This window comes from Rhinoraja longicauda, chromosome 17 (genome assembly GCF_053455715.1).
Source record: "Rhinoraja longicauda isolate Sanriku21f chromosome 17, sRhiLon1.1, whole genome shotgun sequence".
NCBI classification, from domain to species: domain Eukaryota; kingdom Metazoa; phylum Chordata; class Chondrichthyes; order Rajiformes; family Arhynchobatidae; genus Rhinoraja; species Rhinoraja longicauda.
The window spans coordinates 42609315-42629206 of record NC_135969.1 but is presented as its reverse complement, the minus strand read 5'-3'; the positions used below and the strand labels follow the sequence as shown (position 1 = coordinate 42629206).

General features: G+C 42.8%; 1 protein-coding gene across 4 annotated transcripts in view; it reads right to left on the bottom strand.

The window, feature by feature from the left end:
• Positions 1-19892, bottom strand: part of fhit (fragile histidine triad diadenosine triphosphatase) — a 782425-nt gene that overhangs the window by 226575 nt on the left and 535958 nt on the right. For 3 of the 4 annotated variants that reach the window (XM_078413896.1, XM_078413898.1, XM_078413897.1), the window contains exon 5: positions 9187-9255. The exons of the other annotated variant lie outside the window; for it this stretch is intronic. In XM_078413896.1, the coding sequence (XP_078270022.1) occupies positions 9187-9255 (69 nt within the window). The remainder of the gene's footprint in view (positions 1-9186; positions 9256-19892) is intronic. 4 annotated transcript variants of the gene reach the window in all.

The window sequence follows — 19892 nt, the reverse complement described above, 5'->3', positions numbered from 1 at the left end:
TCGATAGATGCCCCTTTTTCACCGCTCTCAGTGTAACCTCACTGAGGTCAGGAACTCACATTACAGTCAGTAGCTGATGCAATGCTCCAAGCATTCTTCCCCATGACTAACTGTACTAATCATTGGACTGTACCATGGTGCAAAATGATCCTATTCATAAGATTGAACCTGTATGAAGAACACCTAAATAATTTGACTTCAATTTCATTTGCGTCTTCATCAATTCCAAGTTTTGATGTACTGCATCGAATAAATCAAATATCAAGATGAAATGCTGTAAAACTCTCTCTTTCCAAATCCCCCTTCCATTCTAACCACGTGCAAATAAATCAGCTGTGCTCAGCTGGAGTTATCAGCTCTATCTGATTGCCTCGTGTGATATACGAGATCAGTCATTGACATCCTGGTCATATTTCATTTTATGACAGATTAGTCTCCCTCCGTACCCACTTCAAAATCACCTTCTAATTTGCCTTTGCCAAAGTTTGCGAAAATATTTGGCATACAGGGGCTGAGAAACATCAGCGTAAAGTGAATATCAGCAAAACAGCGGCAAACAGGTATGAAGGGTTTCCCACCATGAGAAACAGACTTTAAAGGATCTGAGTGCCACCACCTAATTGTATGTCTATATAAACTGACAGATTAAATTGCACTCTTGAGCCTAATTCAGCTTCAGCACCATTTTACCTTGATAACTTGGTTTCTGATTCTGCATTCTAATGGTCTGTGCTGCCAAGAAGGGCAATCTTAATGATTAAAATAACCATTAACAAAACGGTTTTGTAATTAGCTTTATATTTTATAGTCCCTGTGTGCACATGATCGATAGGACGGTTTATTCATTAACAAACTATTTAACAAGGCTGAACATGATAAAAAGGTCCTAATCTGGTAGAGCCTTCTTAAAGTCACATTGCAATGAATCTTTGCCCAATAATATCTTTTTCAGTTAACCTTCAAGCATCTTGTCAGAAGAACTCCATTCAGTTGAAAGTGCTGATTTAATAGAGTATGGGTTAGAAGTACTGCACTATTTTCCCCTCCCATAAATCATTGACTGGCAGAGAGGGCAAGTGTGTGATCTGATCCACAGCTTAACCATTGGCAGAAAACCAGAAACAGCTCCTTCCTTCACTTGGAAAAATTAATACATTACTGCTTGCCATTTTGCCTGAATGGATAATTATTTGATTTTCTTCATCTCTAATGAAAATTCCTTAAATACCATTACCAAAGATGTCTTATCCATCTGGACTGGGTGTAATCGGCTGCAATGTTACCACCTAACCCTGATAAAGTTACCTCCAAAGTTTTCCTGGGCAGCACAGTGGCAAAGCTGGTGGTTCACAGCTCCAGAGACCCGGGTTCGACCCCGACCTCAGACGGTGTCTGTGTGGAGTTTGCACGTTCTCCCTGTGACCATGCAGGATTCCTCCAAATGCCCCGGTTTCCTCCCACATCCCAAAGACGTGTGGGTTTGCAAGTTAATTGACCTCTGTAAAAAAATATCCCTAATGTGTAGGGAGTGGATGAGAAAGTGAGATAACATAGAACTAGTGAAAACAGGTGATTGATGGTCGGCGTGGACTCAGTGTGCAGAAGGGTCTGTTTCCACGCTACATCTCCAAAGTAAACTAAACTGAATAATGCACAACATCAGTATGTTCCCCGTCAAGAGTCTCATAATAATTACACATTCAACAGCTTCTTGCAAAAATAAAAAATCCTCTGTGACCATTTTAGTAAAAAGACAACTGACAATCTTGTTAGCGCTTCCTAATGAGAAAAAGATAAGTTTCAGTCGAGAAGGCAGTGTAAGAAGAAAGCCTTGCATATGTCTAACATCGTAGACAGAAAGTATTACCACATAATGCTACAGACAGGCATTGTAATCTAGTATTTAATACTCACACTCCTACAACATCCAAAGGAAGAGAGTGTTCGTCTGACTGAACCTACACAACACCACACTGGTGTTCAACAGCTGTCTTGATATATCAGTCAGGGTTGAACTCCTGCAATTCAATGCCAAACAATTAGAAAATCAAGATTATAAATAGAATTAGCTGGATAAACCAGCTGCGAGATCGCAAGCAGGCAATCTAACCACCACAGCTGTTGTTTTTTAATCCCGTAAACCCACTTTACAAAAGTTCTTTATTTTAACAAAAAAATATGGTCTGAATTATTTAATATTATTTAGTAATATTAAGGCTTTCCCCCTGCACCTTGCCCTCGGTTTCTGCCAGGTACTTTTGGTAGAATGATGTGAGTGTCTCTGCAGGGCAGTTCAGCAAATCTTCCGCTGGAATTATCACCAATGCCCGAGTTAACATTTAACAAATTTAGTTTCACCAGTTGCTGGTCCCACTGGGCAATATCACTGACAGTGGCTTAATGCTTTCAAAATTAGACCTTAACACCTTCAAAATTAGTGTTTAATCAGCTAGCTTGTTCAAAGCTCTGCCCAATTTTTTTCCCGGAGACGACAAGTCTGGTGGGCCAGACTACACTGATGGCCAGTCAGTAGATGCATGGAGAGTGGTGAGCTGGCGTCAGTGTGTGCCGCCACTTTTCAGCACAATGGTGGGCAGATAGATAAACATCTGACTTCCCGCATATCAGCCCTGAATCCAACCGCGGTTCCACAACATATGGTGCTGAGGAGTCAGATGCATTATATATACTTAGCATTATGTATGCATTATATATGCATTATGCACAGGAAAGGAACAGTGGACAATGGGGACCCAGCATGAGGGGACTGCCATGAGGGAAGGGGGGAGAACAAAGGGGGAACTGGGGGGAGGGATTTGTAACTTTGTAAATGTTTGCAAGCAAAGAATTTCACTGTGATTTGTCACATGTGACAATGAAGTTTTCATTCATTCATTCACTCATTCATTCATTCATTCATTCATTCATTCATTCATTCATTCATTCATTCATTTCATTCCATTCATATCAGCTTAGTCAGATTTGGAGGGATATGGACCAAACGCGGGCAAGTGGGACTAATGTAGCTGGGACATGATGGCTGGCATGGGCAAGTTGGGCCAACGGGCCTGTTTCCATACTAGATCACTCTGTGACTATGACTCTAGTCCAGCCTCATGATTTCAACAGAGCCACCGGTCTTAACTGAAAAAGGAAAGCAAAGTGGTTTGTTTCTTTAAACTTTAGAACACAGAACAGTACGGCACAGGACAGGCCCCTCGGCCCACAATGTCTGTACTGAGCATGGTGGGTTTAGGTTTATCATTGTCATGTGTGCAGGGGTGGAGTGAAAAGCTTTGTCCTGCGTGCTATTTAATCAAAATAGATAATACTATAGATAAATACAATCAAGCCAAATTCAAGTTCGATAGAAAGAGCGAAGGGAAAGATACAGGACACAGTATATAGTTCTCAGCATTGTAGTATAACAGTTCCAGAAACAAAGTCCAATGACCGCAATGAGGGAGAGGAGGATGAACTGTACTTTAGCTATGGAAGGACTGTTCAGAAGCCTGATAACAAAGGGGGAAGCTGTTACTGAGTGTGGTGACATGCGCTTTCAATCATCTGTATTTTCTGCGCCATGGGAGATGGTGGAAAGACTGGGGTGGGAAAGGTCTTTGATGCTAGACTGGTCTGGAATGTTAGATCACATGGGATCCAAGATGAGCTAACCAACTGGATACAAAATTGGCATGTAGGCAGGAAAGAAAAGGTGGTGGGAGATGGTTGCTTTTCAGACTGGAGGTCTGTAACAAATGATGTACCGCAGAGATCGGTGCTGGGTCCACTGTTCATCATTTACATAAACAATGAATGTAGGTGGTATGGCTAGTAAGTCAGCGGATAGGAAGATTACAATAGACAATAGGTGCAGGAGGAGGCCATTCGGCCCTTCGAGCCAGCACTGCCATTCAATGTGGTCATGGCTGATCATTCTCAATCAGTACCCCGTTCCTGCCCTCTCCCCATACCCCCTGACTCCGCTATCCTTAAGAGCTCTATCTAGCTCTCTCTTGAATGCATTCAGAGAATTGGCCTCCACTGCCTTCTGAGGCAGAGAATTCCACAGATTCACAACTCTCTGACTGAAAAAGTTCTTCCTCATCTCAGTTCTAAATGGGTAGATTGATGGTTAAATGAACAGTGGAGGTTATTTATGATTACAACGGATGATCAAATGGACTGAGCAGATGGAATTTAATTCAAGGCGGCACAGTGGCGCATCGGTAGAGTTGTTGCTTTGCAGCGTGTACCGCACCAGCGACTTGGGTTCAATTCCGATTACAGGTGCTGTCTGTACGGAGTTTGTACGTTCTCCCCATGACCACGTGGATTTTCTCCAAGATCTTCGGTTTCCTCCCACACTCCAAAGACGTACAGGTTTGTAGGTTAATTGGCTTGGTATCAATGTAAAATTGTCCCTAGTGTGTGTAGGATAGTGTTAATGTGCGGGGATGGCTGGTCGGCACAGACTCGGTGGGCCGAAGGGCTTGTTTCCACTCTGTAGCTTTAAACTAAACTAAACTAAAATGCAATGTGTTGCATTTTGGTGGGACAAACCTTAGAGTAAATGGTAGAGCCCTGTGGGATATTGTAGAACATAGAGACCTTTGGGTGCAGGTAGATATTTCCATGAAAGTGGCAATACAGGTAGGCAGGATGGTGAAGAAGGTGTTTGACACATTTGCTTTCACTGTCTGGGCATTGAGTAAAAGAGATGGACATCATGTTACAGCTGTACAAGACATTGGTAAGAACATATTTGGAATGCTATTACAGTTTAGTTAAGTTTAGTTTAGAGATACAGAGCGGAAACAGGCCCTCTGGCCAACTGAGTCTGGACCGACCAGCGATCCCCGCACATTAACACTATCCTACACACAATAGGGACAATTTTTACACATACACCAAGCCAATTAACCTACAAATCTGTCTGTCTTGGAGTGTGGGAGGAAACTGAAGATCTCAGAGAAAACCCATGCGGTCACGGGGAGAACGTACAAACTCCGTACAAACAGCACCTATAGTCTGGATCGAACCCAGGTCTCTGGCGCTGCAAGTGCTGCAAGGCAACAACTCTGCCGCTGCGTTGCCCAGCTCTGGTTTCCATGTTCCATGTTCCATCTGCCTCTGAGATTTCTCCATCCATCCATCCATCCATCCATCCAATTCTACCTTGCTGAGGTGATTGCATTCATATCAGTGTGATAGACCTTTGGGAGCTCACAGAATGTGGAGGAACGAACTGCAGATGCTGGTTTAAACCAAAGATAGATGCAAAAAGCTTGAATTACTCAGTGGGTCTGGAGAAGAGGAGTAGATGACGTTTCGGGGCGCGACCCTTCTTGGCTACTTACCCTTGGACCATGACCCTACAGATGGAATTTGCAGGAAGGAACTGCAGATGCTGGTTCAAACCAAAGATAGACACAAAAAGCTGCAGTAACTCAGCGGGTCAGACAATTCTCTGGAGAATAGGAGTAGGTGACATTTCGGGTCAAAACCCTGCAGTCTGACCCCGCTGAGTTACTCCAGCTTTTTGTGTCGATCTTGGGAGGTCACGCGTGTTCCTGAACAACCAGGTGTGATTAAGCACGTCCTGAACCACAAGCTTTGTAGTTGGCAGGATTGCTATTTATGTGCTTCTGCGCATATTTTTGCTAATATCAATAAATAACTCCTCGATGAAGTGTTCAATTGCCTCATTTATTGTTTTGAATGTGAACCCACTCATCTGAAACCTGATGCAGGATTGTTTCTGCATTATTATCCTTGCAACAGCGGGGAAGAATATGCCTAAGTACTAAAGCAATATCCTGGCAGATTTACTGCCAGATTTAGCACCACTGGCAGGCGCCTTTAAAAAGTCAGCTACTGAACCTGGTTACCGCTGCTGTCTTACAAGCCTATTACTCAGAGTCACAATCATTATTATCACATCGACAGCACATTTTTCAAATGGTACTTGCTTCTTAGCCAAGTTTCAATTCTCCCTGCTCCCAGCAGTGTCATAAAACATGGTTTGCATGATGCCACATGGCTACCGATGTGACTGTATAAATCATGGCAGTAATTTCAAGAAAACTTGCAGGACATAAGTCGTTTGCCACAACCTGAGAAGTGACATCGTGCAATCAATGTTCTGTTCAGCCACCCAAGACATTTGCTGCAAATTTTAAAATGAGGTGTCCTTTGTCAGTCTCAGAGGATCAACAAATGGCCCTGCGTAGGTTTTATACGCTGATTATATTCAGATCGCAGAATGTTAGCAGCGCAATGATTCAACATAATGCCTGCAATAATATAAACCACAGAATTGCTCACGTGCTTTACAATTCAGCAGAACCCCAACACTGAGTCGTGCTTCAGATTTGTGTCATGGATGCTTGCTAGAAACAACAGCATGGATTATAAATGGTAATTATATATTATTACTAAAATAATACCCTTCAAAGACACAAATGTGGAACACTGAATATGTTGGTTGATTGCATCTAGAAGGAGGTAGGAAAAAGATTCATATGAGCATTATATGTCTTCATCATTACCAAGTGTCCTGAGCTCCTAATTGCTGGAATAGGATGCCACTCTGTTGTATAAAACCCATTATAATTCAGATTTGGTTGCTATTGGGTGCAATAGTTTCCCACATTTACCCAATCTCCACCATACCAGAAATGACCATGTGCAGGCTATGTTCTTCTCAGTCACTTCTGAACTCTATTAAGATGAATATACCCGGTGACTTCCCTTCCATTTCTCCATCACCGTGTCTTTGACCATGCGCTTGACAGCTGAACCTGACCTTCAGTATCCCAGTCAGTTCCAGATTTAGAACCATTGGATAATCCAACGGGAGATGTGGACTCAACCATCTGTTTGATCTTCACACCGAGTCTCCAGCTCCACCCCTCCTTCTGTGCGTTCTTTGTGTCGTTACAGTGTAGCGACACCTCTCACAAGTTCAACATCATTATTTTGTTTCCGGACCATGTCTCACATAGGTTTATTAATCGTGGGTTCCAGCACCTTTAAGTGTACTAAGAGCTGCCTTCCTTTCACTCAAATCCCCAAAGTACACACACACTAGCCCGTAAAGTGTATGCAAAAATACCCAAAGAATAAAAGAATACAGAGAGACTGTCAATCCTTAGATACTAATCTGACCTTCTGAACACCCCCCCCCCCCCCCCACTGTAATATGTTTCAATCTCTTTTCATGAGAAGCAAGCTGCCATCGAAGCAACATCAAGGGAAGCTGGTTGTCTTCTGGGCTTTCTTTTGGATCAATGATCTTGCATGGAAACAGATGCTGTATCCAGGCTAAAACAATGAAATGTTCCAAAGGTGCCAGTAGTGGCTTTCAAAGGCCCTTTACAGCTGAAATAAAGCATTCCTGAGGAATGAATGAACAGTAAATAACAGCAGAATCTTCTTCAGAAGTGAGTTACTCATACTGAAGTAAAGCAAAAATGAAAATGAATTTTGCATGTGCTTTTATGTGTTGCTATGCATGATGACAGAACAAAATACGTGAAGCAACATGTCCCATAGTGAATGCCACAGGGTACAATACCCTGTAAATAAGACAGACTGAGTTGCTATTGCAAGCAGATCAACTTAACTGAGACCAAGATGGAGCTGTAAGAAGACACAAGCAACTGCAAATGCTGGTATCATGGGTACATCAGACTGCTGGAGTAACTCAGCAGGTCAGGCAGCATCTCTGGAGAACATGGATAGGTGACGTTTCACAGAGTGCTGGAGTAACTCAGCGGGTCAGGCAGCATCTCTGGAGAACATGGATAGGTGACGTTTCACAGAGTGCTGGGGTAACTCAGCGGGTCAGGCAGCATCTCTGGGGAACATGGATAGGTGACGTTTCACTGAGTGCTGGAGTAACTCAGCGGGTCAGGCAGCATCTCTGGAGAACATGGATAGGTGACGTTTCACAGAGTGCTGGAGTAACTCAGCGGGTCAGGCAGCATCTCTGGAGAACATGGATAGGTGACGTTTCACAGAGTGCTGGAGTAACTGACCTGCTGAGTTACTCCAACACTTTGTGTTTTATGCAAGGGTTGTAGCCTGCCGACCATGGATGAGTTAGATGGAGAGCCGACGGTAGAAGAGCTCAGCAAGGCCATTGACAGCCTGGCCTCAGATTCCCCCTGACCTGATCAAGCACTGCAAGACTACATTACTGCTTCCTTTGCATGAAGTCCCCTGCCAGTGCTGGCAAGAAGGAGCTGTACTGCAGGACATGAGGGATGAGAGAAACGACTGGGATGAGAGAAGGGCGAGAGAAGCGACTGCAACAACTACAGAAGATAATACAAAATGCTTATCTTAATTGGCCCTCATTGAAAGGATGAGATCAAGAATGGCATTAATTGACCAGGAAAGGAGAAACAAATTCTCCAAAATACCTGCGTGTGATTAATAAAGGCATTTTACATCTGCCAGCTTCAGTCTCCACTAGCTAAGTCACAATCACAACACACTGCCAATTTCCTCTCACCCATTTTACACAATGACTTCAGGTCAAGACTTGCTTCAGATAGTTTAACCAGAAATTGCTGCACTTAAGTTAAAATGAAGCCTGAACTAAAATGTTAAATAACTTCATAATAAAGATGGCACATTTGAAACTGTTGGAATCGCTCAATCGAATGTCCATTGCAGAACAAAACCATTGATCGTTCATTTTCAGTGATAACTCTGTAATGTAGATGGTGAAGCAACAGCACAGAACAATATTTCATTTAAAAAAATGTTCCACACCAAAATGACTTAACTCTTGACAAATCTTCTGACCAAGACAATATTTATAATTCGGCTGACAGTATTTACTATGTTGATTATTATATTTGACTATCAGAACACAATGTATATATGAGAGTTCATTTATATTTTACTATTATTATTAAATCAAAAATCACACATTTTTATATTGTGAATGAAGCTTGGAATACTGTTTGCAGTGAGCCTCGATTTATCTGGAATAGACTGTCGACATTCCATGAATAAGAGCTAATGAAGAATATGTTTCGAAGACGATAATAAAATCCTGAACTAAGAAATAGGCTCGGATATTGCTGGGCGGATGCTGTTTCTCCGGCAACTACTTAAAGAATCATGTGCTAATTCCACAACCCACACCCATGCAAAGATTTTTAAAATTACCTCCACGTAGACATTATCATTCCTTGCAAAGTCACCCTTCTTTCGCGGAAGAATATGAATATGCACATGCTGTACAAAAAAAAAGGGAAAAAATCGTTTAAGGGATACAATATCATTTGGGAGAGTATTTCACCGAGTAAACATAGGAGTTTTCTAAGCGCTTGTGTTAGAGAGGAAAGCAAATTTGCTTTTGGAGATTGAATTTTCACTTTTAAATATTTTTGATATTCATCATAAAACAGGTTGCCCGAGACGGTAAAAAAGTACCTTTTTTTAAGAAAACCTTTTGACATCTGCAGGAAATTACTGACACTTGCTTGAATTCATTTTCCATAAGAATTTGTACGATCTACTTTATATCCCAGATGACAAGATTACCAAGCCTGGCTGATTTCTTGCAAGTAAAAAAGAACATCTACTGTGACTATAGTTGAAGGGCAGGATTGTGTTTTCAAGTCGTATCTTCTGATGGAAAAACCCCTTGTAGAACTAGGAATATGATAATGGAGAAAATCTAACACTAATGAAACAAAGTAATGCAAGTACACATAGTCCTTAATCTGATATGCAGATGCGTTGTTTTGTATCAGTTATGTATGACTCAAAACAATAAAAGGCTTGTGTGACATTATCTGGAGCAAAATTGAAAAAAAAAGTCACATTTAATTGTGTAGGAAGGAACAGTAGATGCTGGTTTAAACCGACGATAGACACAAAAAGCTGGAGTAACTCAGCGGGTCAGACAGCATTTGTGTTGAAAAGGAATAGGTGACGTTTCGGGTCGAGACCCTACTGAGAGTAAGGGGAAAGGGAAACGAGAAATATATACGGTGATGCAGAGAGATATAGAACCAATGAATGAAAGATATGCAAAAAAAATAATGATGATAAATGAAACAGGCTATTGTTAGCTGTGTACTAGTTGAGAACGAGTACAGACAATGAGACTCAACAAGACGACTTTGAAGCTGGTACGACTTGGGTGGGGGATGGATGGAGACAGAGGGGGGATGCAAGGATTGTTCCATTTAAACAAGTGAAGAAAGAGACCAAAGTTTGGTCTCGTGGTTCTTGTGCTTACTTCAAATAAGCCAGCATAATGCGAGTCATTTCATCATTGTCTCAACAACACATACACAAAGTCGGAATTCTGTTGCACTAACTAAAAGTCAGTCTAGAATGATACAAAAGATTTTAGGATTAAGGCTAAAAAAATGTCAAATTGCAACTCATTCTGAATTCTGTAGGTTCATTTTTCTGGTTGTCTATCTTTTTGTTATTTTTGCCATAAATGTTTAAAATTACCTCCAACATTTTTGATAAACATAGTAAGTGATTTATGCAACACAAAGATAATTCAGTGGCATACGCTAAATGTAATGTCTTCACAATATTGGAATAATAAAATAAAACAGGAAATGTTAGTAATGCACAGGTGAATATCCACGGAGAAACACACTTAATATTCAGATCAATGACTTTTCACGTGAACACATGAATCATTAGTTGCGGAAAGATCATTAACCTGTTAGGTTCACTCTGTTCCCGCTCCACAGAGGCTACCCAATCTACTCATCATTTTCAGCAATTCTTGTTTTTATCCTTAAGGCTTCTGCAATACTTTCCTTTGTATTATTGCCAAGACAAGGCAGACTTGCCAGACAGATTATGTGACCACGGACTCTTATGATACACAGCCGACATCGAAAAGATAGCACAGCATCTGTGTAAGGTCCATGGATTCAATAATTGGCCACCTTCCACCACATTCACGCACAAAATCTTCAAATTTCAGGTCATAAAAGTCAGAATACAGTACTTAACTGCTTTACAGATGTTTTTTTTAAATTACTTATTTAGATGGGGCAAGAAAATTTAGAACAGAGAACAATATAGCACAAGAACAGGCCCTTTGGCCCACAATGTCTGTGCTGAACATGCTGCCAAGACCAACTCTTATCAGCATGTCTGTGCTGAACATGCTGCCAAGACCAACTCTCCCTACTCTGCATATTCACCCATTCCTTCTCTCCTGAGATGCTGCCTGACCTGCTGAGTTACTCCAGCATTTTGTGAATAAACACCTTCGATTTGTACCAGCATCTGCAGTTATTTTCTTATACTGCCTATCCAAATGTCTCTTAAATACCACTATCGTATCTGTCTCCACCACTATCCCCAGCAGTACATTCCCGGCACTCAGCACCCTCTGTGTAAAACAGTTGCTCCACAGATCTCATTGAATCTTTGCCCCTTTCACCTTAAAGCTATACCCTCTAGTCTTTGTTTCTTTCCATCCTGAGGCGAGAAAAAAGCTATTCACTGTACCTCAGTACACGTGACAATAATAAACTAAATAAAACTGAACTAAAGATTCTGACTGTCTAGCCTCCCATCATTTGTATGTACTTCCATCAGGTCTTCCTGCAACCTCTGGCATTCCAAATAAAAATCCAAGTCTGTCCAACCTCTCCCTGTGGCTAATACATCCTAATCTAGGCACTTTTTTAAAAGTATGGATTTTCGACCTGGAATTGCAATATAAATTTGGCAAAATTAGAAAACTGAGCACATCCAAATTCTCTGCTTTCTGATAGAGCATAGTGCTGGAAAGGTCATGACTGACTTCCCATAGTCTGTAGCCAACACCATTTTAATGAGCTGAATTATGCTTAACCGATGATACTTGCAAGACCATGATTTCTCTGGGGTCGAGCACTGGTAAACAGATACCAATGCTGTCTAATTGCAGGACCCGAGACAACAAAATGTCAATGCTCGACATAAACTAATCCTTCAGCAAACTGGTTCCTGCTTCTTCATTTGTAACACATAGGCAACTTCTAGCTTGTTCTGGGATTCATCTGGAATTATTCTTCCAATTGCACGAATTCCCCAGGGTGAAAACGTACCCATGTTGGCACTTGAGTGATGCAGTGTTCTGGGAGGTGTTGGCTTCTTGTACAGCACTGGGACCTGAAGCTGCTTCACTGGAATGTCTTTTGGAACAGGGCAACAGATGGGAGAACGTAGACTGTAAATCATTTATTCAAACAGTGTGTAGTTTATACCTCCTGGGACCGTGCTAGAAAGCATTTGTTTGAATTAGTGTTCAAGGGCAGAAAAATACAACAGAACAGTAACTAGCATGGAGCTGGACCTCCAATTTTGCCCTGGCTGTTTCCTCTGTGCCCACCACTCTGAGGGCATCACAGTGGCCTTGTCCAAAGCATGATGGTTTTATATATGCAGACAAATCCTCTTGTGCTGTTTTGTGTGTTTATTGCTGGAGCACAAGGGGCTGGACTTGAACCTTTTGCTTCACTGGGAGCAGGGAGAGTCAAACAGCTGCTGGGAAACAAAACGAAACACGGGGTTGCATGAGTGGCTTTTCCACCCAGTCATTTAGCTAACGTGCATTTCTGGGTTACCTTCACAATGAGGTTCAGTGGAGGTGATGGCAATGTGCATGACTCCGTTGCAGCTCGGTCATCTAACGACACACTGCGATGACGATTTTGGAACTGGCCGAACAAAAACTAAGACAATGGAAGGCAAGCAAGCAAAGAGTGTCAATAGATTTGGCGACTCCTTGCTGGATGTCATGCTGTAGGCTCTAGTGGTTGACAGGGATAGCGCAGTCCTTGTAGAAATGAGGAGGACATCTACCAATGATACAAAAAGGGTTTGGGTCAGAGTAAGGAAGAGTGCAAGAGGATCAAGATACTGTGAACTAATAAGGTCATGAAAGGGGGTGTTCAAAGTTCATGTGATAGGAGCAGAATTAGGCCATTCGGCCCATCAAATCTACTCCGCCATTCAATCATTGCTCATCTATCTTTCCCTATTAACCCCATTCTCCGGCCTTCTCCCATAACCCCTGATACCCGCACTAATCAAGAATCTATCAATCTCTGACTTAAAAATATCCATTGACTTGGCCTCCGCAGCCTTCTGTGGCAATGAATTCCACAGAAACACCACCTCTGACAAAAGAGATTCCTCTAAAGAAATGATCCAAGAAAATTAATTCAATCTTTCGATACCCTTGAGTTAATAAAGTTCTGGGTCCTTGAAACAGAACTTCAATCTCGACTTTCACTTGCACGTATTGGTAACAGAGACCTTTGGAAAATTTCTGATTAATCAAGTATTCATAAAATTTATTTAATATTTATAGCTTGCATTGCTTTGATTTTCCCCTTTTGCAATGCAATTTATACACACCTCAAGTACCTTGACAAGTGGATCTCAAGTAAATTAACTGCGATTGGTGTCTCCCACGTAATCAGTTTACTTCAATCAGTGCCCACTTTAATAGGCTGGTAATATTTTAAGCCTACTGTGATGCAATAAATGAAAGTACTTGTTCATGAGGACATTTATGCACCCCAAAATAACTTTGATTCAGTTGCATTTATACATAATCATAACACTAATTCTTATTCTCATCATTAGAGCTATCAGCTCGAGGGCACAGTTGGTTGCATCAAAGTGTTTAATGCATGGTTGCTAAAATATGCTTTAAAATCTAGCTTTGAGCTGGACCCACAAGAAGTCTCTCTTGTTGAGACTGCAGATCCACCCAGATACGTGCAGCATAGTGGGTGCCACCGGTGGCGTAGCAGGAGAGTTGCTGCCTTACAGCGCTTACAATGCCGGAGGCCCGGGTTCAATCCTGACTACAGATGCTGTCTGTACGGAGTTTGTACGTTCTCCCCGTGACCGCGTGGGTTTTCCCCGAGATCTTCGGTTTCCTCCCACACTCCAAAGATGTACATGTTTGCAGGTTAATTGGCTTGGTATAAATGTAAATTGTCCCTCATGTGTGTAGGATAGTGTTAATGTGCTGGTTTTTTGCGGAGTCGGTGGGCCGAAGGGCTTGCTTTTGCACTGTATCTCTAAACTAAACTGAACTAAAACTAAACAGTTTGCCAATATCAATCATTGAACTTCACAGAACATAGAGCAATACGGCAGAAGAACGGGCCTCTGACACCATGTTCAGTGTGGGGTGGTGACGGAGAGTGGGAGAGTTCAGCAAGGCCATTGTGGGCACAAGATACAGTTCCTGTGAGGTGCTGGTCTCTGACATTATGTTTTTGAAACAGGTCCACCATTGGCTTGAAGATAGATGTTTTGGAATGAAAATCCACAGGACTGTTCATGCATGCAACAGTGATGCCACTGAAGCAGGAATGCTGTTTACTAACACAGAAAACAGCAGACCCTTTTGGAACTTATTTGTTAAAGCTTACTATTAGTTAAAGCTTACTATTAGTCTGACTGACATGCCAAAAAGACGATCATGAGAAATTGAATTGAATTGAAAATAGGTGCAGGAAGAGGCCGTTTGGCCCGTCGAGCCAGGCCATTTGGCCCTTCATTGTGATCATGGCTGATCATCCATGATCATCCATAATCATAACCCATGCCTGCCTTCTCCCCATATCCCTTGATTCCACTAGCCCTTGGAGCTCTATCACACTCTCTTTTAAATTCATCCAGTGAATTGGCCTCCTCTGCCTTCTGTGACAGAGAATTCCACAAATTCACATCTCTCTGGGTGAAAAAGTTTCTTCTCACCTCAGTTTTAAATGGCCTCCCCTTTATTCTTAAACTGTGTGGGCCCCCTGGTTCTGGACTCCCCCAACATTGGGAACATTTTTCCAGCATCTAGCTTGTCCAGTCTTTTTATAATTTTATACGTCTCTATACGATCCCCTCTCATCCTTCTAAACTCCAGTGAACACAAGCCCAGTCTTTCCAATCTTTCCTCATACGACAGTCCCGCCATCCCAGGGATTATCAATGTTCATCGTTAAAGGCTGAAATGGCTTCAAATAGTGAGGATTGGTGAGGAACAGCTTGAAACAAAATGTAACATTGTTTGCTATCAAAAAAGTATGTTGTGCACAGTGTGTGTAATAATTGCCCCTTTTCTTCTGCAACATTGGTGATGGCTGCATTAGAAAAAGGTGACAGTCTTCATTCACTAGGATGTGACCACAATTGAATACCACAGTCACATCTGTGGAATTATTTAAGTTCCTTGGAACCATCATCTCCAAGGACCTTAAATGGAGGGGCCACCATCGACTCCACAGTCAAAAAGGCCCAACAGAGGATGTACGTCCTGCGGCAGCTGAGGAAACACAATCTACACAGGCAATGCTGGTCCAATTTTACACTGTCATCGTAGAGTCCGTCCTCACCTTCTCCATCATGGTCTGGTTTGGCTCAGCCACCAAGCACGACATCCGGAGGCTGCAACAAATCGTTCGATCAGCTGAGAAGGTTGTTGGCTGCAACCTTACCCCCATTGACGAACTGTACGCTGCAAGGGCCAGGAAGCGAGCGAGCAAGATCGTCTCTGACCCCTCTCACCATGGCCACAACCTCTGAAGCACTTCCCTCTGGAAGGTTTTGTAGGAAAAAAAACTGCAGATGCTGGTTTAAATCGAAGGTAGACACAAAATGCTGGAGTAACTCAGCGGGTCAGGAGCATGTTGCTAAACTCTCGTCGAAGAGAGGTGGAGAACTCCTTCAAAGTAGGCATACCTTGAGGCGAATTCGCAGTGGAGCGGCAAGATGTGTAAGAAAAAAACTGCAGATCCTGGTTTATTGAAGGTAGACATAAAATGCTGGAGTAACTCAGCAGGTCAGGAGCATGTTGCTAAACTCTTGTCGAAGAGAGGAGGAGAACTTTTTCAAAGTAGACATACCTTGAGAAGAATTCGCAGTGGAGCGGCAAGATGTGTACGAAAAAAACAGCAGATGCTGCAGTTATCCCCAAAGCTATCTGGACTACACTTCTTCCCACCCTATTTCCTGTAAAAAATGCTATCCCCTACTCCCAATTCCTCCATCTACACCGCATCTGCGCCCAGGATGAGGTGTTTCACACTAGGGCATCAGATGTCCTCATTCTTTAGGAAACGGGGGTTCCCCTCTTCCATTATAGATGAGGCTCTCACTAGGGTCTCCTCTATATCCCACAGCACCGCTCTTGCACCCCCTCTCCCCTTTCGTAACAAGGATAGAGTCCCCCTTGTCCTCACCTTCCACCTCATCAGCCGTCGGATACAACAAATTATCCTCCAACATTTCCGCCACCTCTAACGGGATCCCACTACTGGCCACATCTTCCCATCTCCACCCCTTTCTGCTTTCCGCAGAGACCGTTCCCACCGTAACTCCCTGGCCACTCGTTCCTTCCCACCCAAACCACCCCCTCCCCAGATACTTTCCCCTGCAACCGCAGGAGATGCAACACCTGTCCCTTTACCTCGAATCCATCCAAGGACCCAAACAGTCATTACAGGTGAGGCAGAGGTTCACCTGCACCTCCTTCAAACTCATCTATTGTATCCCCTGTTCCAGATGTCAACTTCTCTACATCGGCGAGACCAAACACAGGCTCAGCGATCGTTTTGCTCAACACCTTCATTCAGTCCGCCTTAACCAACCTGATCTCCCGGTGGCTCAGCAGCAACTCCCCCTCCCACTCCCAGTCTGACCTTTCTGTCATGGGCCTCCTCCATTGTCATAGTGAGGCCTTGAGCAAATTGGAGGAACAGCATTTCATATTTCGCTTGGGCAGTTTATACCCCAGCAGTATGAACATTGACTTCTCTAACATCAGATAGTTCCTTTGTCCCTCTCTTCCCCGCCCCCTCCCCTGTTCTCCCACTAGTCTTCCTGTCTCCTACTACATCCTATCTTCGTCCGCACCCTTCCCTGACATCAGTCTGAAGAAGGGTCTCGACCCGAAACGTCACCCATTCCTTGTCTTCCACTGTACAGGGCCCTAGTGAGACCGCACCTGGAGTACTGTGTGCAGTTTTGGTCTCCAAATTTGAGGAAGGATATTCTTGCTATTGAGGGCGTGCAGCGTAGGTTTACTAGGTTAATTCCCGGAATGGCAGGACTGTCATATGTTGATAGACTGGAGCGACTAGGCTTGTACACACTGGAGTTTAGAAGGATGAGAGGGGATCTTATTGAAACGTATAAGATTATTAAGGGGTTGGACACGTTAGAGGCAGGAAACATGTTCCCAATGTTGGGGGAGTCCAGAACAAGGGGCCACAGTTTAAGAATAAGGGGTAGGCCATTTAGAACTGAGATGAGGAAAAACTTTTTCAGTCAGAGAGTTGTGAATCTGTGGAATTCTCTGCCTCAGAAGGCAGTGGAGGCCAATTCTCTGAATGCATTCAAGAGAGAGCTAGATAGAGCTCTTAAGGATAGCGGAGTCAGGGGGTATGGGGAGAAGGCAGGAACGGGATACTGATTGAGAATGATCAGCCATGATCACATTGAATGGTGGTGCTGGCTTGAAGGGCTGAATGGCCTCCTCCTGCACCTATTGTCTATTGTCTATAAGATGCTGCCTGACCCGCTGAGTTACTCCAGCATTTTGTGTCTCCCTCTGGAGGGCGACTCCGGACTGTCAAAGCAGCCACAGCCAGACATAAAAACAGCTTTTTTTCCACGAGTAGTAGCTCTACTCAATCACCAAAAAGCTGTAGTCTCTATTTGCTCTGGTTTATTTCACACACATGTTTAAACCTAAATGTTGTATTCTTAATGTTTTATGCTTTATTGTTAATTGTTTACTGTATGTTCGTGTTGTTACTTGCGAACGGAGCACTAAGGCACATTCTTTGTATGTGTACATACTTGGCCAATAAACGTATTCATTCATGTTCTCCAGAGATGCTGCCTGACCTGCCGAGTTACTGCAGCACTTCGTGTTAGAGTCATAGAGTGATACAGCGTGGAAACAGGCCCTTCAGCCCAACTTGCCCACACCGGCCAACATGTCCCAGCCACCTGCCCGCGTTTCGTCCATATCCCTCCAAACTTGTCCTATCCATGTACCTGTCTATAACTGTTTCTTAAACGTTGGGATAGCCCCAGACTCAACTACCTCCCCTGGCAGCTCGTTCCATACACCCACCACCCTTTGTGTGAAAAAGTTACCCCTCAGATTCCTATTCAATCTTTTCCCCTTCACCTTGAACCTATGTCCTCTGGTCCTCGATTCCCCCACTCTGAACAAGAGATTCTGTGCATCTAACTAAATTGTGTTCTCTGCAAGATTCCAGCATCTGCAGTTTCTTGTGTCTCCCTCACCTATACCCACCTATCACTTCTGAAGAAGGGTCTCATCCTGAAACGTCACCCATTCCTCTGTCGAGATGCTGCCTGTCCCGCTGAGTTACTCCAGCATTTTGTGTCCACCTATTCACTTGCCAGGCTTTGTCCAGCCCCCATCTATGTTTGGTCATTATAGATAAACCTTGATCCATGGTGATCTTATAGAATCATAGAGTCATACAGCTCAGAAACAGGCCGAGGATCAACTTGTCCATGCCAACCAAGATGTCCCATCTATGCCAGTCCCACCTGCCGTGTTTGGCCCAGATACATCTAAACCTTTCCTAGCCATGTACCTGCACAATTATCTTTGAAATCTTGTTATAGTATCTGCCTCAACTCGTTCCTCATAACTATCTCCTAGAAAGGATTTCATTGCCTGAGGTCAGAGATTTTCCATATTCCCTAATTGTCTTTGCCTTTTCTTGCATCGCCTTGCCTTTTTTTCTTTGTCTTTCCCCGGACACAACATAATGATGGGGAAGATGAGAAGCAAAGAGAAAGGAACGATGTTCAGTTCGGATACTGGGAGCATCACGTTTTAGATAGCCCTTTGGACCTAACTATAAAGTTCATACATTCCTCCAAGTATTCTTTGTCTTATTGTGCAGGAATTCAGGCATCCCTCTGGTGACAATCCTTCAATGGCTGTCTGATATCAAGCAATTGCAAGAATGTAATCAACCTTGGGAGGACATGCACTGAGAACTATAAAGAAGTTCAATGTAGAATTATTGTCATTGGTATTTGATTGAGTTCACTGTCAAATGAGACAAGGAATCTCCAACTAGCTAATTATATTGCGGACAAAGAACATTGTTAAAATAAAATAACCATTTACAATAAAGCAACTAAATAATGATAATTGTTTCCTCATTATGGTCTTGACAAGAAAAGATTTCCACATCCGATGCATTCTTTGTGCGGAGATTTTGACAACTCACAGTAAATCCCGGTAATACTCTTTGTAATTTTACAAATAATTTAGTTGCAGCTGTCCAAAGTAAAAATTCAAATTTATTCAAATTCATCTTCAAAATAAGAGAATGAATCTGAACCTGGCAGAACACATATAATATTCAAAGACTAAAATTAATCTGCTATTTCTTAGTCAGTTCAAGTTACTGTTTGGTGTAATTCAAAGGGTGCAGGCATTGCATTCTGACTTCTGAATATTGGAGTTAAATGAAGTGTCTGAACTCACCACATGAGAGTGTACATACATATTACAGATACCCAAATAGATTACCTGGTGATTATTTACACTGAATGCCTTCAACATTGAGCAAAACACAAAGGGGGTCAGGTGTTATGGGGAGAAGGCAAGAGAATGGGTTTGAGTGGGTAAGATAGATCAGCCATTATTGAATGGCGGGGTAGACTTGATGGGCCAAATGGCCTAATTCTGCTCCTATAACTTATGAACTTATGACCAAAGTGCTGGAGGAACTCAGCGGGTCAGGCGACATCTGTAGACGGAATAGACAGGTGATGTTGCAGGTTGAAACCTTTCTTCAGCCACCAGGGTCTTAACCTTGTCCATT